The sequence below is a fragment of the Chaetodon trifascialis genome, chromosome 14 (genome assembly GCF_039877785.1).
Source record: "Chaetodon trifascialis isolate fChaTrf1 chromosome 14, fChaTrf1.hap1, whole genome shotgun sequence".
NCBI lineage: Eukaryota > Metazoa > Chordata > Actinopteri > Chaetodontiformes > Chaetodontidae > Chaetodon > Chaetodon trifascialis.
The window spans coordinates 18,778,130-18,801,969 of NC_092069.1; the positions used below are offsets into that span (position 1 = coordinate 18,778,130).

Sequence of the window (23,840 nt, forward strand, 5' to 3'; positions counted from 1 at the left end):
GCCCGCTGCGGCTGAAAACTACACGAGAGCCTAAAAGTTGTCATATGTCAGCATGTGTTCTTTCAGTTTTGACCCCTCTCACCCTCAAATTTTATGGAAGTGCAACAATAAATCACTAGAGTGCCCTGTTCAATAATTAATGAAGACTGAGCTCATAGACATTACTGGTCATGTTAGAGGTTTAATGATGCTAATAGGTACATTTCAAAGCTGAAGTGCCTCTTTGTTATTTGCAGAATAATTAACCCACCTTTTGCACCAAGGAATCAATCTGTTGTTCGTAGCACCAAGTGCTCTAAATTACATGAAAATGTTATGGATATTAGTGTAAATGACTTACCTTACTGATGTGGGATGGGGTTAGAGGTTGCGGTGCATCGCCTGACCAACGGTCATAGTTCACACTTTGGCCTACATCACTGAAAGGCAGCGGTGTGCCACATAAACCTCCCATTATTCTCTTATTTGGATAAACAGTCGATGCAGGCCAAGGTGGAGAGGGGTGGGGTGTGTGTGTGTGTGTGTGTGTGTGTGTGTGTGTGTGTGTGTGTGTGTGTGTGTGTGTGTGTGTGTTGGGGGGGGCTTTCATCCGCGCTTCCTCGCAGCCCCAAATGATTCACCTGTTCATTCAAATGAGAAGCTTAAGCAGATGATTGAAGTGTAATATGCACTAACGCTGGATCTCAGCATTTCCCCCCCCCCCCCCCCCCCCCCCCAACACACACACACACACACACACACACACACACACACGCACACACTGGAGCTCCGCCACAGCCTGCAGCTGCATTGACGGTAAACAGAGTAAGGTAGCGCATGGGCAGCCAGCAGGGAATTATTCCACATCGCATCACATCCCTGAGCATACATGGCGTCCTCACACACCGAGCCATGAATTTAGTGTGCAGGCTCACGGGGTAGCCGCCAATTTCTTTCTTTCTTTTTTTTTTCTTTTCTTTTTTTCTTTTTTTAGCAGCCATCATTCGTTGCGTCGGTGTGCAGCAGCGAGGAGGATTCAGCGCACATTGCTACAGTAGGTACCATCATTTCCTGGATCAAGACGATGGGATGTGGGCTCATCCGGATATATCCCTGCAAACACGGCGGACGGGCGCGATTTTTTTTTTATTCCAAACGCATCCCCATCTTCCGTATGTTGCAAGGTGTCTTTGAGAAGGGTACGGACCTCTGGAGGAAATGAGAAGAGGGGTCTATTTTGACTCACGCCTGTCGAGATGGTGAGTGTAATGCATGGCTATTTCTTTCCCTGCACCCCATGGCTGAGTACCTGCGTTTAAAGGCAAATCCTCGCCAGCTAATTAGAAATGATCCCCACAGAAAAATAAATAAATAAAAAAAAAATGTCACAATGAATTCACCGAGCGCGCTTTCCCGTTTTCCTCCGGATGTTTCTTTTTATATAGCATCTCGTTTTTAACGCACCGGGCAGTTTAGGCTATACTTAAGCGAAATGTAAGGCATTTTTTTCTCCTCTGAATGCGACTTGCGTTTCCAGTCTTCCATTGCACTCTTACCCGCGTTTGCATGGCACATACTGCACATTTCACAGCACCATCCTCCTCGCTATTACTTAAATTCTGCGCGTTTCTGGTGCGCAAAAGGGCGCTGTGGCAACACATGAAATATTCCAGTGTGCCTCCAATATTCTCATCAACTTCGATGCGGTGTCACGCCAGCAGACAACCATTTTAAACAGCGGCTCGGCTGGAGCATCGCGTTTTAAAATGACCTTCAGTGCTCGCTGGCTGGAAATTGATTCTCACCTGGGATGGAGTGTCCTTTTACAATCAGTGCTGTTGCTTTCCTGACGCAACGCGCATAAATCAACATGAAGACAGGGAAACGAAACATGGTATTTTGCAAGAGCGCTTTCCTTTTGCCCTTTAGCTGTTACTGAAACCACATCAGGGATTGGGTGCATCTCTGTGCTTGATGGTACCAAAATCTGCCTTGCGTTTTTCCCCCCCCCTTCTCCCTGCCTCTCTCCAGTCATCTCAAACGTAGCCCCGCTGCAGACTACTCACCCATGCGGTGCTCTTTTCGTCCCAAATACATCACAATGCATTTGCCAAAACCCCAGTTGTGTTGTTCACAACGTGAATGAATGTTTGAGCTGCACATGTCTCACTCAGCGCTCATTTCTGGGCTCGGAGATGGAAAGAAGAGAGGAATGCATCAGCTGCGCGAGCCATGCAGTATTCCCCTCTCATGTTAAATACTGTGACCTCAGCACCATCACCATGGAGACACTATAACTTTACCACACACTGCAAATTTAATAGGTCTGATTTTGATCTCTGGGCTGCTGCACACTTGAGCCTTTCTGAATCTATAGTGTTTCACGTATTTGACAACAACATATGAAGGTATGCACGGGATGCATCCTCTTGTAAAGCAAAGGGCTTATCGCTGCTGCTGACAGAAAACATGTTACAGCAGTGTAAGAGGATTTGCCTACATGAAAATGTATTGATACTGTAAGCCTTTAAAAGGAGTCGCACTCATCTGGCCCTGGTTCATGTGGCCTTTGTGCACAGATCTGTGCACCTAAGTCACACAGATGGGAGAGATGAAGGGGCGCTATCATACATAAGGCCGGCATTATTCCCCATATGTCATATAGGACAGATGATAGGAGGAAGATCAGCGTCGGAGCTGGAATTACTGATTTAAGCCTGCTTTAGTGATGTACGAAATAAAAAGTCACCTCTCAAGGTCTGTTTCTGCACTCGGACTCCCAATCTGCTTGTATGGCCTCTTTATGCAACATGCAGGTGTGTTGAGCCCCAGAAAGCTGGAGAGTCAGGGGCCTTTCTACTCCCCTCAGCCTTAAGATGGCAGCACTCTCTTACAATATGTAGAACATGCCAAAAAGTAATAACAGCAGGTAGCTTACATCCATGCTTAACTAGAAAATTTGAAATAACACTGATGATTAACTGGCAGCTTTGCAGTAACCTTAGTGTTTTCCTTTTATTGTCCAGCAAATGTAAAAGATTTTGGAGGTGAAGCTTGTCTCTACATGCAGATTGCATACATCCTCCAGACATGTTGCTGCTTGCTGTTTCTGTGTTGATGCTTGGTTTCTTTCCCCCTCTCCAGTCCTAACCGGCTCTCTCTTATTCTGTCTCTCCCTCTGCTCACATGAAGGAGGCATCGTTAAGAAGACCTGTACATTCAAGATCAAACACACCTCATTAGATCATTGTGGATCATTGTTACTCAGCGTTAGAGCAAAGAGGCATCTCTACGCTGTGATCTGCAATTTTTTTTTCGTCTATGAGCACTGAATCACAGAGAAGATCGCTCCCGCCGTCGACCCAATGTAGGAACTCGTCCCTCCGGTTCCCACAACCTCGACTCTTGCTTGGATTTCAGCATTCAGTCAAATCCACCAGGTTTGTCTTATGATGTTGATGAGGAGGCGGCATGTTTTTCTGTGTGAACATTGATCCAAACGTGTGTGGCAGGGTGTGTATTCGTATTATAGTAAGAACAGGAACACTGTGTTTACATGCAGATGCTCACAAGCCAACTGAATTTAAGTGAGGCACAAATGATGTTCAGAGTCAATGATCCAGTGTAATAGACATTACAAACTCATGGTCCTAATGTGCAAAACTTTCACACGAGTAGATGATCGGTCTAAATGTTGTAGTATCATGTTGATCGTGACTTTATTCTGCCCTTCCCCCCTCCTTTGCTGTGCCCTTTTCAGGACGGAGTATGCCATCTGCACCTTTTCACAGAATCCTACGACCCCTCCTGCTCGGCACTTTCATACTGGGATGCTTTGTGACCCTGTTTTTGATGTATTTTAAACCATCCACCAGCTGGTTATCGGGTCCTGTAGAGTCAACAGTGTCCACAGACCGGGTCAAGAACCTCTTCTCCACCAAGAGCGATAAAAACGTAACCACCGTGCTGATCTGGCTCTGGCCCTTCGGACAAACCTACGACCTGGGTGTGTGCAGCTCTCTCTTCAACATCGAGGGCTGCTTCATCACCGCAGACAGGAACCTCTACAACAAGTCGGATGGGGTCGTCATCCATCACCGAGACATCTGCACCGACCTCTCCAACCTGCCGCCGCTGCAGCGACCATCCTTCCAGAAGTGGATATGGATGAACTTGGAGTCGCCGTCGCACTCCTCCCAGCTGCCTGGGATCGAGAACCTGTTCAATCTGACTCTCAATTACCGTCAGGATGCTGACATTGAAGTGCCTTATGGGTCCATCGTAGCAGCGGAGGGGGAGGAGGACTTTGTCCCACCCAGCAAAAACAAGCTGATCTGCTGGATTGTGAGCAACTGGAACCAGGACCACGTGCGAGTGAAATACTACAATGAGCTCTACAAACACATTGAGGTTCACGCGTATGGACAAGCCTTCGGGGAGTACATCTCTGACCAAGACTACTTCCCCACCATCGCCAGCTGTAAGTTCTACCTGGCTTTCGAGAACTCCATCCACAAGGACTACATTACTGAAAAACTGTACAACCCGCTCTCTGTGGGGACAGTGCCAGTGGTTCTCGGCCCGCCCAGGCAGAACTACGAGAACTTTATCCAGGGAGACGCCTTCATCCACGTGGACGACTTCACCTCGCCCAAGGAGCTGGCTGATTACCTGCTGCTCCTGGACAAGAACGAGGAAATGTACCTCAGGTACTTTGAGTGGCGGCGGCACTTTAAAGTAAAGAAGGCCTATTTCTGGGCAGAGCACACATGCCTGGCTTGTGATTACCTGCGCAGGCACAAGGAGTACAAGGCATTCAATAACCTTGACAAGTGGTACTGGGGCGGGTAGTGCTGTGAAGGGCTATGCAGTGCTTGTTTTGTCGTTGAAGGCAGTGCTTTAAGATTTTTGTCCTTCGGTTAAAATGAAGGTTCATTACTGTTCTGTCCCGAGCTCCTGAATGATGTTTTTCTATTGGTTCTGTGGCACAGTGAGACATCCATCTTATTTTGTTTTTTTTTATTTGCAAGCCAAATTTGCTCAGCCTTACTTTGCATTTTGTGTTACTCATTTATTATTTATTTTCTATGAATTACAAATGCACTACATTTTTTTTAATTATTTCAGCCCATGTTTTGCTTAACATGCCCACATTTGCTGCTATTTTTTAATGTTTTTGTTCCGTCATTAGTGTGAACGCGTGATTGTACGGATGTTCCTGTGTAACAGATGACATTCATGATGTGAGGTTGCTGTTTTTGTGTTCTTTTGAAACACCACGTTTTCAAGTGGCACGCGGTGGACATTGGAATAGGCTGCAGAAGGAGACTGACATAAAAAGTGAAAATATTTATGTAATATTTATTCAAGTGAGGCATTATATGATAAAACAATCTCATCTGTGCTAGTGATGCAGTCACCTATGCAGTGTTTACTGAACTCAAATGTGAAAGTAGTTCAATTGTGTCATGTACATATTTGTGTATTTTTGGAATTATGTAGCTGTCTTTTTTTTTTTTTCTTATTTTTGTAAGTTAGCATCTGCACTGCTAATCCAACCTATCTTTATATATGTACAGTAAGACAGACGGTCATCATAGTAAGTGGTTGTAGATGACATATGGTGATCATTACCCCGGTAGTCTCCGACAGCAGATGTGACTGCTCTGTGAGAGGGAGGCTACTATTTTAATCATGTTGTGAGTTGTTCATTGTCACATGTGATGTGTCACAGTGCAGTTGGATCCCGTGTGGATGATGATAGTACAGTACGGAGCTGGGGCACCGCAACATGAAACTCCTGGACACCTCATTATGTTGCTTTCTGATTTGATCTAAAAAAAAAGGCTGTAATTTTTAAGCGAGAACAGTAACGACAAAGATGAAGCTCCTCTGCCTCGCGTGCTGTACTGTCATCCCACTAAAATATTTACACTGATATTTTCAACTATTCCAAGCAGGTGTTAGCATATGGGTGAAGTGGGTGTAGGATGATGTCAGATCAGGTGAGCTCTGCCCACGCGTTTGGGACCTGTTGAGAACAATGTGAAAGATGTGAAGTGTTGACGATTATTTCTGTCTTTGAATCATCACACCGCGCTGTTATTTGGGGAGTTACAGGTTGCATGTGAGAAATATTTTTCTGGATTTTTTGTTTACTCCTGTTTACAGTTGTGCGGCTTGCCAGCCAACCTGCACCACTCAAGATCACACTCTGAAAAGACAGCTCGGCATCTGTACATATCACATCACTTTTAAATGTTGTCGGAACAGCTAATCCATGAACAATGCATCTCAACAGCACTCAGCAGCTACTGACATGATGGTTAAGTCTTTACAGGACGTACTGTGGAAAACCATGTCAACACTTTATGCAAGGTGAGCTGGTGTCTTCTTGGTCAAAGTACTCAAACATGCTTCAGGATCAGGTTTCATTTTGATTTCCTCTGTCAAAGGGACCATTGATGTAAATTAGGATGAATTCAGTTATTTTTCTTATGGAATATGGTTCCACATGCCATAGTGAAACCTGTATATAACCCTTGTATTGAACTGAATCGTCGTCTAGGTCAAACCAGCCCACTAACACAGGTCCTTCCTGTGCATCAGGCTGAGGATGGTGTTTGCGTTAGCGGGGAAAAGAAACAACGTGTTGTATATATTTTTAATGTTCAAATCTCTTTATAACATGCAAGTATTGTCAGGCAGTGAATGTGATTTCACTGCGCCTTTGTAAGTGACGCTGGTGCTTCAAGAGGCTGTGAATCAAGGCGAAAGGAGAGAGACACTTGAAAAGGATGATGTCAGAGATGATGGTTTTAGTGTTGTGAGGTGGAAGTTTTCATCAAGGGAGGCAATTTTACAGAGTTTTTTTGTTTTGTTTTGTTTTGTTTTTGATTAGGCGGTAGTCTTGTTGGCATGACCTAATTGAGAACGTCGTGCCAAAATGCAGCAGAGATATAGCACTTTTATTCATGTGGAGTTGTGTGACTCACTGTGCTGGTGCCTGTCTTAGATGGAGCTATTGTGAGTTCATAAACTGTCATCCAAGACCTCGGCTGTCCCACAGACTAATTTATGAAACTGCCACTCATGGTTTCATATTGTACAGTCCAATCTCATGTATGAAAACAAAGGTTTCTTGTCTAATGTGGTTGGTGACTTTAAGGAACAAAAGATTTTGATTTTTTGTGTTGTCTGTCTCTTTCACCCTCTCTTTCTTTCTCTCTTTTTTGCACAAAAACAAACACGAGGAGCTGTGGCTTGTCCGTCCCCCTCCGTCTGAGTTCACGAGCGTGTCACAGCACCAGAGAGTGAATCAGGATGTCTCTGGATGCTGTCTGACCTGGCACTGATTTTGCTGGAGTCCTTAAAAACACTGCATACCACGCGAGATGAAATCTTCGCATGTGGTTGATTGTGACGATTTCCACAGAAATGCTCATTTTCTGCCAGTTCACTGAAACAATCAGTGAGTCAATCAGTACAAGTTTTTTGCCAAATCATTGTATTTTGCCAAATGTTGTGTTTTAACTGTAGATGTCTGATAGTGTCAAAGAAAATAAAGATATGGACAAATGAGCAAACACGAGTGGAGCTGATAGCACTTTTTTGACAAGCCTGATCGTGTATGTGATGGTTACCTTTTGAATTAATCTTACACTGAATCAAGTTTCCATTCCATTGTGGTCTGCTGCCCGTAAATGAATAGCTTGACATTTTGGGAAATGCACTTGTTTGCTTTTTTCCCAAGAGTTCGATGAGAAGATTAATACCTTTCTCATGTCTGTATAGTAAATACGTAGCAAGAACCAAAAGCTAGTTAAATGCTATTTTAGCTTAGCAGGAAGCTGAAATTTCCACTCTTTTTGCTAAGATAACCTCATAATTAGCAAACAGATTTGAGAATGATATTGATCTTCTCATCTATTTCCCTGCATGAAAGCGAGTAAGGGCATTTCCCAAACTGTCCAACTATTCCTTTAAATGTGAGTGCTTCCATCATTTTATGTGGATCTTGTGAAAACCTGATCTTCATGCTGGTTAAAGTGAGCTGGTCTTAACACATTTTATGGGATGCCACCTAATATAGTGTTCTTACATCCATGTCAAATACAATTTCCACAAATGTTGCCCACACTGTTCTCCGGTGCCATGTAATGCAGGCGGTTGTATAAATAGCTGTCCAAAAGCCTTGATAAGTGATTGATGAGAGCGAGGAGAGCGTGTTGTGGTGGTTACACCTCGAGCCTCCGGCTGTTGTTAGTTACCCCATATCCTCGCTAGCACTCTGGTATTTGCCTCCTCCACCACACAGAGATGACACATCTTTGTCAACTGCCTCTGCTTAGTGCTGCAGGTCAAAGTGTGTGATAAATGTGTGTGTAACCAGGATCACTGGCGCAAATAATCCATCGATGTCATTTGGGGATTAATGTGAAAGTTCAGGTGGTGGTGGTGGGGGGGGGGGTTGTTCCTCTGGTTTTCAGAGCTCAAGACAGTGTTACAGAGGACATTGTCCTCAGCAGTGGCTCTCACATTTGCCTGGTTAAATACAACAGAGAACATTACTCTGTAGATTGCAGCTACTCTATCTAATATTGGCTGAAATCAGTATTTTTCGGGCTGCAGCTTTACTGTTTTGGCTCGGTCTAACTGCTCTAAAGTCCCAAAGACCCACTGCACACTTCATGCTCAGCACCAAACAGCAGACACACAATGTTAGCTTCTAGCTGGTGATCAAAGTGGACCGTTCAGCAGCTAAAGAGCCACATATTTCCCTTAGTTGGTGTTGGTGGAGACCAAAACAGAGCTAAAATCAGAGTGAATATTGGATTTTTAAGGTGGCCAGAAAGACCACTCCAAATTAATGCAAATGCTGTTCCAAATCTCCTGGATGTGCAAATAAACAACTGTTTGTCAACATATTCACCCTCATCTTAAACTGTGATAAGTTTCCCAGTGTTTTGTTCACAGCTTGTTGCCGCGGCCCCCAAGGGACCAAAATATGTTATTCCAGGTATCAGATATAATTAAATGGCGTAATAATGCCAACAAATACTTTGCCATTTATCATCTCTGTCATTTAAATGTTTGTTGTTAGAGTCCTTCAATATTAATGGCCACTGGGTTATTTGGATCCAGCCAATCATTTGTGCTGTTTGATAGGAAGTGTTCCAGCACAAGGATGCTGTTATTGGTGCTGGAAAGCTGGAGAATAAATGTTGTCTTTTTCTGAAGCTTTCTAAAAATGACTAAAGATCGAGATGTTAGTGTTTCTTTCCCTTCTTTTTGTCTTTTTTGCTTTCAAATGCCATCTCTGCTTTACAGGCTTTGAATAATTGAACAAAACTCTCGTTATAAATTCCTTATTTAGGTGATATATTGAAGTATGTTTTTGTGCTCTGACTTGCTGCTGCCGGCATCCAAAGGTGATCAGCAGCTTTGTCTACACAGTTTCCAAATACCGCAAACTCTGTGGGCTGGGAGGAGGCGAGGGATCGAAGAGGAGAACATTTTAATGGGTTGTGCATTCCTAGGAGTAGACAACTTTCTCTCCTCTTTACCGGTGGAGCTCATATGTCTGGCTCTGTGACAGGTCTCGTCACCCACTCATACCATGACTCATTTTGGTGAGAACTTAGGAAGGGGAGGGGGCAGACTCAGTGGCATTACCGGGATACTCATAGGACCTCCCTGAAGGGGTGTAAGGTTTTGTGAGATAGTAGACTTAGTAGATTGTATCTCCTCACCCCCCTGGCAACCCCCTACGTGGCTATCCTGTTCAGAGGAGAACGCTGCGTTGAAAGCGAGCTCTCCACGTTGCAGAACCTGCTCAAAAGGCCAGGTTTGTGTCAGTCCTCTCATTAACTACTAGAGCCGGTCCTCATCTCAACTTAATGGACCCCACTTATGCTGTCATCGCCATGCCAACCAGCTGTCAACTCTAGTGCGGCGAGGCTTTTGTGCTTCAGAGAGATGCAACTGTGTTGTGTTGATCTGTCTCAGTCTACAAGTCACCACCTCAAAGGAGCCACCAATGTAAATGCTTCTCTTCTTCTCTGAGATCATTTGATTAAGAGGGGGGACAAACATTCACTGACACCTTATTGTAAAGACTGAATACATTAAGATAAGAGGACACCCGAGTCCAGGTCAAATAAAGGCCTATTTATTGGGGCTAGACAGGCCGCATACGAAATCTGTTGGCAGCTGCTCGCTAGTTGACTTCAGAGGATTAAGCAGGCAAAAAGGAATACGCAAGATCAGCAAGCTTTTTGCTCTGCAGAGTTGGCACTGTCTGGTGTAGAAGTTAATAATCCAAGGGACAAAGAGCAGCACCTGTTATCTATCAGATCCAAATCAGAGCAGTTAGAATAAAATCACAAACAGGCATGCTTGAATGCAGATTAACGCTGATGATATAAACACGATATACAATAATCTCTGCTTTAATAATGCTGCCTGTTGACGTGCAATTTATTTCATATTATGTTAATACACTCATAGTGATGAGAGTTTTTGTTTGCTGGTGAATATAGGTCACCTCCACCCTGGCTTGATGTCACATGATGACAGACATACTGTGCAGCAGCCACCAATGCAACAAAGATTAGAAGCTTTTGAGAGGCAATGGCTATACTTGTCCTACAGTTGGTTCTGAGTTTATTTAAGGTCTGCACGGCTTTGTGATTTGCAGCCACCAATCTGGACACCAGCAGGGAGCAGGGATACAATACAGTGGTAATTTAATCCAAAGCACCAGATGACTCGGTGTAATCCGGCGGATCCACCCACTTTGAAATAAGCAGAACCTGAAGGATTGCACGGCTTCAAATCAAAGATATTTCCTACACCTGAATTCTTTGACATGATATGGTTATTTTGTGCTGAAAGCCTTACATAACGTGCAGCTTGTAGGTCAAAGTCTTACATATCCTCAGAGATACCACCTACGTACACCACAGAGACATGCTCCACCATCACTTACAAATCCAACAGTGCATGACATACATATTCATGCATTTCATGTATTACACACATGCATTACATTTATTCACAAGGCTGTAACTCAAGATGGATTTCTCAACAAGGAGTGGTGCTGAAGAGAAATCAGGGGGAGAGAGTTCATCTAGAGAGAGTTGCATTCCTCTCAGCCTCATCCCTGTCGCTGACCTTCCTGTGTGTGTATATGAGGGATTAGGCCTGTGGGCCGGGCCGGTGGTCTTCTCAGGCTATTTTTATGAAGATGTCCGCCCCCTGATCCTTTTGGAAAATTGATATGAGCACATGTCCCAAGATTCAGATGTAATTAGTTGACTGTCAGTCAAAGATGCTGAAGAGGAAGATTTTTTTTAACCTGCCAGAAAAGGGCCATTTGTGCACTTTCAGGCATGCACGTTGGCACCTATGCATTCACTTGGCATGTGTGACTGAGCCATATGCACACAGACAGAAAGGCATTTGAATTCTATAATGTTGTGTATGTACTAAAAATCAACAGGTCAAAACTGAACCAATTTGGGTCAATACAGCACCAACATAAGAACTTTACTACCAAAGACAAGAGGTTTTTTATATTGCTGTTTACTGTTTACCCAAACTAAACATGGCATAACATATGCCAGTCATGCTTTTTATCACTGATTGTTAATAAGATCCATATCCTTTGTAGTTTTGGAAGTCACATGGACATCATTTTGTACGACTAACAAATTTGTGAGAGTTTTGCATCTGTGCTATACTGACCCTGCACAGACAGTTTTTAACCCCGTGATTTTTTATTGTGTATTTCTAATCATCTTTTGTTCCAGATCAGTCTGCTATGAATGGGTTTTTAATGAGGTGACAAGAGCATAGCTATCAGCAAGATGGTCACCATCAAACTGTCCTGTCAGCTCCGCCTCCTCCTTTATTTTGCCGTGGATGGATTGAACATCCACAGGCCCGCAGCTTCTCCCTTCTGAAGTGCTGCCAAGGTGCTCTCAATGGCTACTGAGAGGTCCTGGCATTATAGTTCAGTACCTGGCAGCCACAAAGCTGCTGGCGCCTACCTCTCATAAGCCATCTGCAACTGCTTGTGTGTAGAGCAGGCACTGATGAAGGCCACAAGTGTGTCCAGACACGTCGCAGCATCCAAAGAGCCATCTATCTCTGCTGTATACCAATACTCAGTCTGATATAAGTGTGTGGAAAAGCAAGATTTTGCATCTTGAGGTTTTTTTCTGTGAAACATTTGGGTACATTGGGAAACATTGTATCTTGTCATGCTTCCCAACAATAATCAATCTAGTCCTAAAACTGCTTTTCTTATTCCTTTTCGCCTTTCTGGAATAAAGCAACAATGATTAAATCAGTTCAAAGGCTTCGCAATCTCTGCACCACCAGCTCCCTTAAAAGGTGCATGTTCATTCTCCACAGAGATTACCGCTAATAAGAGGGCCAGTATTTATAGAAGATCCTCCTCAGTTGATACCCCTAATCCTACCTCACCCCTTTTCATCCCTGCCCCATCCCGGTGCCTGGACCGCTCACTCTCTGCAGCCCCCAGCTTCAGCCTCATCCTCTCCCCATAGCCACTGAGGTAGAGACTTCTTTAATACGACCTTTTTTTTCAGATTCTTTCGAAAGAAGGGAAAAAATTACTGGGCCTCTTCACTTGCTTGATGAGAGGGGAGAGAGATTGCTTGGACTATTACAGGGCATTTTCCATCTTTGCTGTTCTTCCTTGTTGTCCAATTTTCCTCCTTCTGCTTTCTTTGACCCGCAGCTAAGAAAAGCAAACAACAATGTCCACCAACGAGCGTTTCGACTGCCATTACTGCAAAGACTCCCTGCTGGGGAAGAAGTACATAATGAAAGAGGACACGCAGTACTGCACTAAGTGCTATGAGAACCTTTTCGCCAACTGCTGCGAGGGCTGCTCCTTACCAATTGGCTGTAACTGCAAGGTAAGGAAGCACCAGTGTTACCCTGAGAGTAATGTGTAAAATAGGAATGTATGTTATGCTTGTTTTTATTACTATCTAAAGGTGATTTTGGTCACATTTTGACCTCATAAAATATCAAGTCATTCCCTCTATTGGAGTTATTCTATCCATGCACATCCAAAATAAATATTTTACTTGAGGAATATCCACAAATGTAATAAGTGATGTGCTAAATATCTCCAGGACTTGTCCTACAAGGACCGTCACTGGCACGAGCAGTGTTTCAAGTGCGGAAAGTGCAGTCGCTCTCTGGTGGAAAAGGCCTTTGCCGCCAAAGATGATTTGTTGCTCTGCACTGAATGCTACGCCAATGATTACTCCTCCAAGTGCACCACCTGCAAGAAAACCGTCATGCCGGGTATGTCGTGATGATGATGACTACATTAATGACAATCAATCAATCAGGTGAACAAGTGAATGAAGTAAAGATAATTATGTATTGTGAGAGATGATATCTAATAGTTAAGTCATATCAGGAAGTCTTTGGCACTCACACTCCACAGGGAGATTTTGTAATTGAGGGGCATCGCGCTGAGCTGCAGCAAGATAAATCCCCCACAGAGTCCAGACACTGGTGGTGGTGGAGGCTGATGATTCTGCTGAGACTGACAGGCTGATGAAAGGATGAAGCCGAAGATCTGCGAAGACTGGGCGGTGATGGGGAGGTGGAGGGGTTGTATAACAGCAGTATGAAAGAGCTAAGGCTGAGAAAGAGCATCATATTTAAAAAGACGGCAGCAAGATAACAGACTGACGATGAAGATGTGCTGTTGTACTATTGGATAGATGTGGTCAGCTGATAAGAACAGCTGATATCTCAATTGACAGCTGCAGACAATGAGTGAATATGCATTATAGGAGTGAATGCTGGATGGTTTGAGAAATAAGCTACAGACATAAGCATGCAAAAGAATAGTCTCCCATACTAAACTTTCCCTAGAGCTTCATTTAGCTTAGCTTGGCACAAAGACTGCAGGAAACAGCTAGCTTAGCTTAGCAACAAAATCAACGTCTGGGTCTTCTGAACCTCACTAATGAACACATCACGTTATGTTTTAAATCTGCACAGAAACCAAAGTGTACATGTACCAAGTGACTGTGAGCTGATTGGTTGGTTAAACGTCTGGTTAGATGCCATTGGTTATTATTGTTATTTTCAGTTTATTTTTATGGTATTTTGGCAATTTGCAACTGCAAGTGAATGAAGGTTTGGCAGGAGATCCATAATCCAATAAATGTAAAGGTGATGATGATAACAGTAATGAGTTTGACAAAAGAGAAAGTGTTTTTAATAGTTGAAACTGAAAGCTCGTTCTTGACCTTGGAAACAGTAGCTTACAAAATAACATCACCTCAGGGTCCATTTATTAGCTTCTCTGGTTTTTCAGTGCAACTTCTTCCTTTCCCCCAATTCTTTCCAAGATTATTTAGATTGCATCACCCTCTCCCCACAGATCAAGCAGGCCTATTTTGGGCCGCAGTGTGTTTCTATCATAGAGGTACCATATGCTGACTAAGCTGCTCTCGTCCCCTGTGCCAGGTTCCCGTAAAATGGAATACAAGGGGAACAGCTGGCATGAGACCTGCTTCCTGTGCCACCGCTGCCAGCAGCCAATAGGAACCAAGTCCTTCATCCCAAAAGACACCGGCTACTTCTGTGTGTCCTGCTTCGAGAAGCAGTTTGCCTACCAGTGCTGTGCTTGTAAGAAGGTAAGGTTACACCTGAGTGCTTTGTATGTATTGACCGCTGCAGCCCAGTAAATCCCCCTGACGCTTGTACTTTAATGTTAATCAAACTGTGGCTGCATAGTAAAAGGATGCAGACCAGTAAAAATGTCACTGCGTGTTTTCTTTCACTCTCGCCCTGTCTGGCTTTGTGTTGCCTCAAGGCGATCACAACAGGTGGGGTGACATACCAAGACAAGCCCTGGCACCGTGAGTGTTTCCTATGCATCGGGTGCAGAAAGCAGCTGTCAGGTCAGCGCTTCACCTCCAGGGAAAACTACCCCTACTGCCTCGAATGCTTCAGCAACCTGTATGCAAAGAAGTGTGTGGGCTGCACCAAGCCCATCACCAGTGAGTCACTGGCTGTGCTCATGTTTTCATTCACTCTGACACCCCACATGCAGTTCCCCCGCTCATTTTTAAGGCCTTTATTTGCATTTGTGTAGGAACTGTCAGATAAACAAGGTGAAGAAGCATTAACCTACATATTATGTAAATGCACAGATCTTTGTGTGATGTGTGCAGGTCTGGCAGGGGCCAAGTACATCTCCTTTGAGGAGCGCCAGTGGCACAGCGAGTGCTTCACCTGCATGCAGTGCTCCATGTCCCTGGTGGGACGCGGCTTCCTCACCCAGCGAGACAACATTTTGTGCACTGACTGTGGCCGGGAGAAGTGACCTTTCCATGAAGGAGTCACAGTGACAAGAGCTCATATTCTGATATAGATACCGTATTGTGCAAGCATGAATACTTCTTCTTAACATGCACATAAACAAACTCATGTCAGATTATTATTTTGGTGTTATATTAGTTCTCTCACGCTGCCCACACACACACAGAAACTGTGATGTCTCTATAAAGATAAACATGTATCTTAAAAGTAAGGACGCCTTTCTTCCATCGCTAATGAATGTTTTCTTTTTGTTGGAAATAATCATTATTTGCAGTCCCAAAACACATTTCTCTTTAATACAGATCTAACTTTTATTACACATATATTTCTGCTGTAAGCTTAGCATACGTTGGTTATGGTTTCCTACAACAAAATAGTACTCACACTGAGGAAACATGCACGATTTATGCTTCTCTCCTGTGAAATACTTTATATTCTAAAAGTTGTTCCAATAAAGACCTTCCTGTATATACCATGCAGCTGAAATGGGCATCATTCTAGCCCTGCTGTGGCTCATCCTAATATGTCTTATTCTGCTCCAACAATGCCATCCAGAGGAGGATTCTGCATATGTCAGCGTAACAAATATAGCTTTGATGGTAGGTTTGAAATCCAGATCTTTTTACGACCATACCGTCCCCTCGGTCTCCCTTTATGCAATCATTGCTGTAAAACAAACCTCTGGTGTGTTTCTGTTGCCTCTTGACCTCGACGCACCCAGCACATTCACGTTGTAAACAAACAGAGCGACCATATATGGTGTGATCAGCAGGTCACTTGCTTTCCTACTTGTCCATTATCCACCGACCAAAGCCACCACTTTGGTCCATGCACTAGCCAAGAATACAAGTGGTCGTAACTGTGGGCACCTTAAAATATCTGTCGTCTTCAACATACCTATTGTTTTGATACTTGTAAAAGTTGGTTTTCTTGGTGAGGGCTGCTGGAGTTGTGCAAGTGTCCTCACATGGCAGGATAAGTGGCGTAAAATGCTGACATAGATTTCCTGTCAGGATACAGTCACATGGGGAGGTGAAACTACTTTACACTTTAAACTTGTGGAGGAATTAAAGAGGAAAGGAGAACAGCAGAGAGGTAGGGACATCTTATTTTGCAGATCTGTAGCTTTAGTCGAGGCAGATATTCTCTGTTTTTTACCCTAAAAAAAATCTAACCTCATTAAATTCTTTACAATGGCTTTTAAAGCATTTACGCAAACACATGTCTATGAAAAGCAAGCTGCCCCCAAAGATAAGGACAGATCTGGTATCCAGTGCCTCGAGTGCTATGACAGACATGTGTATATAGGGACCAAAGATGCAACAGTCCAGCATCTCATCCTTCCCAGTGCCACAAATGGAGACCTGAGTGCTGGCCAGAGCAAAACCAGAGAAGGTAGGGCAAGAAAACTAGGCTCAAGCAACCAAGTAGCCCAACTGAGGGCAGTCCCACTTTTCAACCATCTGCTGGTCCTGTGGGACCGCAGTGTTACTGCCCTCAACATGTTCTCCTTAGAGCCCATTCCAGCTCTGAAGAAGATCCAGCATGTGTCTTTGTTTGAGGTGTGCGACTCACTGCTCGCAGCCCAGACGGCGTGTGTGCATATGGTGACTTCCTCCAGCCGCAGGAAAGTGATCCGGATCCACGTGGTGGGAGTGGACAGGTGGGAGGTTGTAAAGGAAGTCCCTCTGCTCCAGGACCCTGTGGCCTTGGCAGTGGACGGTGCCAGTCTGTGTGTAGCTACCAGCGACAGGTATCTCCTCTGTGATATTGAGACTGGGAGCAGTGAGGAGCTTTTTCCGCACAACCACAGCAGGCAGCGAGTCATTGTTTGCTCAGTGGGACGAGGGGAATTCCTCCTGAACGGGCCTGAATCTTTAGGTAAGAGCTGCCAAAATGTTAATGGTACATGTGCTACAGGCTGTCAAGCTCAGACATCTCCATTTGTCATTATATGTTACTTTTTCAAAGCAGCTTTATAGTCAATCACCTCATATCATGCCCCCATGTATCCATCTAGAGAATAGAAGTTTTTCCAAGATATAATTTCTCCGTCCTCCTCCCTCAGGCATGTTTGTGATGAAGACAGGGATATGCCAGCGCCCTCCCCTGCAGTGGCCTCAGGAGGTGGTGGCAGCCGGAGTTTGTTTCCCTTATATCCTAACCCTGCAGCCCCAAGTGCTGTCTGTCTACAGCATGGTAGATCAGCAGTACAAACAGAGTGTGAGTCTCAGTGGAGCCAAGGGTCTGCTCTCCACATCAGGTAAACCAGGCAACATCAATTCATCACCTAATCCTGGCAGATTGCAGACCGAAGGCTGTCAAATTGCGGTTTTGTTTAAAAAGATGTAGCTGTGTCTGTCTCAGTTTGCACTGATTCAGTCAATCATTCTTGCTCCTACTGTTCCTACACACTGAGTGTTTCTGAAAACCAAAAACAAATCTCCCTTCAGATGGTGTGTTAGTGTTCACAGAGAGAGACATTTTCAGCCTGCGTCTGGTGCCATTTGAAGAGCAGATCCAGACACTTGTGAGGCACAAGAGGGTCGAGGAGGCCTTATTGCTGCTGGATGGAGTTCAAGACCGTCGTCCACTTGACTCATACAAGGTGATAGATAGGCACACAGCAGGACGCAAACATATCTCTGCTTGAAAGCTAACAGATATATTCTTGTCAAAGGTTACAAAACAATATTTGTGAGATGCACTTATAGTATTTCTCCTTTCCTTCTTTCACTTTAATCATGTAAGGAGAATAATTAAACAACCTGCCCAACCATTCTGCCTTCAAAGACAGATAACTACGGATTTGAACAAAACTGACCTAAAACCAGAATCTGACTTTTTTTGACAGCAGTTTTACCACATACAATATTCTAGAAACATAAATGTGCAATTAACCAAACAGCATGTAAAATTTGCAGAAACATAGATGAGTCATAGCAGATCTATCTCAACAGTGCTACCATGTTCACCATCTAAGGTTAGCATGCTAACATTTTGCAAGTACTGCTGAGGATGAAGGAAATGTTGCTCATTTTACAGCTATTTGATCATGAACTAAAGTATCAGACAAATAAAAAGTACAAAAGTATTTGCAGTTCATCCTGAGGGGACATGAATGGCTGTCCCAAATTTCAAGGCAATCCATCCAATAGTCAACTTCCAGTGGCGCTAATGAAAATGTCACAGGATCGCCACAGTCACTATTAATAAATATATTTCATAGGATAAATGAAAACTAGATTCTCACCAAAGTCAGTAGGAGCATCCAGGAGTCTGGATCACAGTGCTGGACTGACTGATGCTGCCTTCCCTAGAGCGCAGCTTGCTAAAAACCACACCCAGATTGCACTCCACAGCTAGCATTGGCTTTTTCCTCTGATTGAAAATCAATTTTAATCCTTCAGCATCTGAGCATTGAGTTTGTTGTACCACACTAATAAGGAAGTGGCTGAAACATAATGGACAACAAAGTAGCATAGATAAACTGGTCTTGCTGAAAGCTAATTAGTGTTGTGCCCTTTAGACTGTCCAGACATAGAGAACAGTTTGACAAGCACTTTTTTTTTTTGTTTTGGTGGAATATTCATCCCTAAAAAAAGCTTTCAAAATTCTGGTTTTACAGCTTGCATAGCTGTAACACGCTCAAACCTCAAGCCTTCTCTCTGAACTTTACTTTTCAGCACTTACTGTAAGGCAGCATTCAGCGCTGCTGTAATTTCACCCTATCATAGTTTCATACACACCACTGATGTGTTCATAATATGCATCCATTAAAATCCAGCTGGCATTGCATCGTAGTGTTTCAATTTAACATTTCACCACTGTAGAACAGACTGAAGCAGCATGTCGAGGCGTAGACTGACTACTGTTATGAGCTGCTATTATAGGTGCATGCCAGTTGAATGAATGCAACTACAGACAGCAGATGTTATTTAGTGTAATCTGTGCCATATCTCAGGTCACAGGTTAGCAGGGAGCATGTCAGAATTAACGCACTGATATGAGTCTCTCCTTATAATCTGTCTGGTTTTGGGCTGTCTTAGTGTAACATATTGCCCTCAAAATTTGAGGATCATCACAGTCTTCTGCCTCAATCATTTCAGATGACATATTGGTGATTTAGATATGTTCATGCAATGTATGCCTGGTTTTAAAAGAGCCATTTTTTTTAACCAGCAGGAACTGCAAAAGACCATCACTTGCCTGGCTGGATTTTCTCATTTTTACCAGCAGGGTTTTTACGAGGCCAGAGATCTATTCATGTGAGAGTAAAACCCCTTTCACGACACTCCAAACTGTCCAATAATATGTGAATTTAGTCAAAAGTGGTTCTTTTCTGCTGAATTCTACACTAAAGTCTAACGCAAATCAATACTCATTACCCACTTGAACAGTAAAGGTGAGCTGGACCCCAGAGAAATCATCCGTCTCTACCCTGACATGCAGTCGGGTCTCAGCGAAGACTTTAAGTCTCAGCTTGATCAAGGGAACCAGGGCTGGGATCTCCAGGTGCTCTGGCAAGAGGACAAAAACACATTTCATCATTACCTGGGCTTCCTGGGAGATTTTCTCAGAGCAGTCAGGGAGATGGAGCAAGGCCTCAAGTGCATTAAGGAGGTGGACTGCGCCCTCCTGAGGCTGTATGTAGAAGTGGGAGACACTGAAAATCTGCAGCAGCTTGTGGCATTTCCCAATGAGTGCAGTTTGGACCACTGTGTTCCTGTTTTGGAGCAACACAACAGGTGAAAATGAATAGTTGTTTGATGGATAGGTGATTTGATATAATCCTTACTTAGAGCACAAATATGGTTTGTTTTTGTGTTGACTGACAAATTGTTCTTGAGGCCTCAATTCAGTGTTTGAGGCATTTTGTCTAATTTTCTATTTGATCTCTTTTTATTTTCAGGTTTTTTGCGTTAGGTTCCCTCTATCAAAGCCATGGAAATGACACTGATGCAATTAAGGTGTTGCTTCCCTAAACTCCACACATTTTCTAAATATGCTTTACGCATAAAAGACGTATGTTTGAGCCTGTCGTTTTCTTCCAGACTTGGGTGAAAATTGCAGATGGCATCCACAAAGACCCCTCTTGCTCGGATGTGTACGGCCACATAGTGTGCACTCTGAGTCACCTGCGAGACAGAGATGTAGTGTGGGAATTTGCAGACTGGACTGTGCAAAGAAACCAGGAGGTGCCTTTTTCATTTTTCATGCTTTCAGTTGAAACTACAGAGGGCAGAGTTGCACAACACAACTGTGTGTTACAGACAGAAATGCACAACAAAATACCACCCACTATATTTACTAAAATGTACTTAGAAGATAATTATTGGTAATCAAATGGCCAATAACAGCTTTCCTTTCCTTTCCTCCTGAAAAAGGTAGGTGTGCAGATTTTCAGCAGGCGTCCACCAGATGATCCAATTGAGACCCAAGATGTCCTTGCTCTCTTGGAGAAGTATCCACTGGCAATGCTTTTGTATCTTGAGTTCTTAATCCATGATTTGAACAGTGTGGTAGGTACTGCAGCAGCTACCTAATCTAATAACCTGACTCCTTTATTAAATCCAATGAGACATGATTTGGGTAATCTGCCCCCAGGACGAGAGACATCACAACCGTCTGGCCCTGGCATATGTTACTCAGATGCTGCAAGAGGAAGAGGAAGCAGATTTGAGGAAGACCAGAGGGAAGTTGCAGCAGCAGCTATGGGAATCCAAGTTCTATGATGTCTCCACTGTGTATGGTGTGTGGATGTTGTGTGAGGAAAACACATTGCTACTGAATTATTATTAAATCACAAGTCATGTTTTATTCCCATTACAGAGAGAGTCAAGTCAACAATCCTGCACACAGAGAAAGCCATTCTCCTAGGTAGGACTGGTGATTACTCTCAGGCACTGCAGGTGCTTGTCCACCAGGAGCGAGACCCCCAGGCTGCAGAGGCCTTCTGCTGCAGGGCTGCCCAGGGTCGAGACTCACAGTTCAGACAGACCCTGCTGCTCACCTTGCTCCAAATCTACCTGAGCTCAGGGGATCTCGCCAGTGCTGCTGTGGATCTGCTCAACAACAATCCTCAGTTCTTTGCAGCAGAGAAGGTCATCCAGCTCCTGCCTCACTCCTGGTCTGTTCAGCTGGTCTCCCAGTTTTTAGTTGGATCCCTCAGAGAAACCTTGCACCAGAGGCGGATGGCAAGGCTGCAAAAGGCATTGAGCCAGGTGGAGCTATTGCGGCACAAGGCCATTTGGGTGAGTTTAACGACATATTTCACATTTTTATTTTGCTCCAGTGAACATTATGTGTTTTCTTGTTTCCTTTTTTCCCCTAAACTCTCTCTCTCTCTCTCTCTCTCTCTCTCTCTCTCTCCTCTGCAGACGCAGGCCTCAAAAACAAAGTTCAGTGTGGACAAGGGGCAGAAGTGTAAGGTTTGTCAGAGAGACCTTGCTGAGCCACAGTTTGCTTGTAGTCTCCATGGTGAGCTGATGCACACAAGCTGCACTGGTCTCTCATCATCGTAAAGACACAGCTAGAGCAATCTGTTGTCTGTTTATGCAAATATGTGCATCCCTGCACTCTTGACAATCACATTCATTTCCAGCCGGATAAGTGTCTGCTTCCCACCCGATAATTTTTCTAGATGAGACTGTGTCATCCAGGCAAACTCTGTACAAGGATTCAATTCATGGACCTTGGACCTGACACTTTCCTTAATTAGAAAAAAATAAATACATTGTGTAAATAACTGGTTGCAAGTACAAAAAAGCAAGCAGTGCATTTTTTCAGGGCGGCATGTCTGAGCCATTTCCTACAGACACTGCAGACAGCAATAACTATAAAGTGAATTGTGGAGGACACTCAGGGGCATATATTCACTGATCAGACAGTGGTGTTTTACATGGAAACCATCTGTGGTCAACCTGAAGCCCAGAAGGAATTTGTCCATAGTCCAATGCTGTATATATGTATCCCCACCATCATGGTTTCCACTGACTGTGTGTATTTGTCTGCATAGAGCTGGAAATAGAAAGTCAACAACGCAGAGGCTGCACGTGACAGACTGTTTCTTTCAACCCGTGCATTAATATACATTTACAACCAGGGGGGAAAAAAATCACAATTACAGGTTTAAAATGGAAAAAAAAAAAAAAAAAAAAAACAGGTCGAGGAGGTGCAGCTTTGGGTCATTTCTGATAATTTTACAAGCTACCAAGCAGACATGTCTGTGCTGTGTATGGAACATGAAATCAGAGGCAATTTTTACCAACATCATCCCTGTATCATTAGGGAACATGACAGACATGAGCTCCAAATAATAACACACAAACTCCACTGTCCACATGTGCATTATGGAAATCTTGTAAATACACTTAAATACATATCATTAAGCTAAATGACACTCCAGATGAATTTGTCTATTTTTGTTGCAATTTAGTCATTAAGGCTAACCATAACTGAGAGTATTTCTTTATCCTGATGCATTTTGGGACAGGACATAAGGAGACGCCTAAGTACGTTTTTGGCCTGGAGTGAGTGACTAATTGTAATGTAGATAAATAGTGAATTATGAGCATGTTCGAAGGGATTATGTCTTTGTGATGCCCATGCCAAGATCTCTTCAGTTTTTCTCCCCTAATGAGGTTTTTGTGGGAGTTTTTTCATTGTTCTCATTGAGAGTCGAGTTGTATCCATGTAATGTTTCATACTGTGGGTGCTATGAAGCTTTTTGAGAGTCCAATTGGGATTAAGGGCTACAAAAATACACTTGATTTAAGCTTTGACTTGAAATTTCTCACTTTGAGAGTTTAAATTTAACCTCTGACTCATATAAATAAACTGATTCATATCCCTGAAAACCCAGGCAAACCGCATTCCTAGCTTTTTCCCTTTTATGTGGTTGCAGGAAAATTGCCACATCCACTCCTTATCGGCTCCTTGTAATTTTGATAATCTATGCATTTCATTTTAATCTACCGTTCAGTCGTTGTAAGCCCTCCTGGATAAACTGCTGAAAGGTATCAGTGCAGAGAAAATCACATGGCATCGACTTCTTTCTTGCTTCTTTTGAGACGTGAAGGAGCCACTCAGTTTATATGGACTGACTGAGGGCTGCCACTCTGTGACTGGCTGAGCTTTGGGCCGTGCCTGATGACCAGTGACCACTGGGTGGACCCGGAGATGGGATTTATGTCCACTCCTTTCCCTTCTCACGGACATCCTCTGGGAGTATTAGGTTGTTTTGAACACCTGCGGTTATGCAGGCCACAAGTAACCAGAAGCTAAAAATATACACACACAAATACAAGCACACCTTCTTCCACCTAAATTAAGACTCCTGAAGGCCTTTTGCATTTATGCACCCCTCTCACTGCAATGAAGAAGCTGATATGAGCAGTTCCTGGTCATGTAATGCTCTTGCAAACAGTGTATGAGTAGGCGGGGGCACTGGATCTCTGCAGGGTGCTACAGGG

At 43.7% G+C, this 23,840-nt stretch overlaps 3 protein-coding genes across 3 annotated transcripts; all 3 read left to right on the forward strand.

The window, feature by feature from the left end:
• Positions 1 to 775: 775 nt before the first annotated feature.
• fut9a (fucosyltransferase 9a) lies at positions 776 to 7,567 on the forward strand. Its single transcript, XM_070979155.1, has 3 exons — positions 776 to 1,238; positions 3,172 to 3,419; positions 3,740 to 7,567. Exon 3 carries the CDS (start codon positions 3,748 to 3,750, stop codon positions 4,828 to 4,830), a length of 1,083 nt encoding a protein of 360 aa, XP_070835256.1. The 5' UTR covers positions 776 to 1,238; positions 3,172 to 3,419; positions 3,740 to 3,747; the 3' UTR covers positions 4,831 to 7,567.
• A 4,903-nt stretch (positions 7,568 to 12,470) lies between these two features.
• On the forward strand, positions 12,471 to 15,840 carry fhl5 (four and a half LIM domains 5). The gene is made up of 6 exons (XM_070979140.1): positions 12,471 to 12,562; positions 12,749 to 12,929; positions 13,152 to 13,326; positions 14,509 to 14,678; positions 14,858 to 15,044; positions 15,219 to 15,840. Exons 2-6 carry the CDS (start codon positions 12,768 to 12,770, stop codon positions 15,368 to 15,370), a joined length of 846 nt encoding a protein of 281 aa, XP_070835241.1. The 5' UTR covers positions 12,471 to 12,562; positions 12,749 to 12,767; the 3' UTR covers positions 15,371 to 15,840.
• Positions 15,841 to 16,497: 657 nt separating this feature from the next.
• On the forward strand, positions 16,498 to 22,499 carry LOC139342297 (transforming growth factor-beta receptor-associated protein 1). Its single transcript, XM_070979327.1, has 11 exons — positions 16,498 to 17,247; positions 17,435 to 17,629; positions 17,820 to 17,974; positions 19,552 to 19,634; positions 19,767 to 20,114; positions 20,279 to 20,336; positions 20,421 to 20,564; positions 20,754 to 20,888; positions 20,974 to 21,118; positions 21,199 to 21,620; positions 21,747 to 22,499. The coding sequence occupies exons 1-11, from the start codon at positions 16,560 to 16,562 to the stop codon at positions 21,888 to 21,890; spliced, it is 2,517 nt and encodes an 838-aa protein (XP_070835428.1). The 5' UTR covers positions 16,498 to 16,559; the 3' UTR covers positions 21,891 to 22,499.
• The last annotated feature ends 1,341 nt before the right edge of the window (positions 22,500 to 23,840 follow it).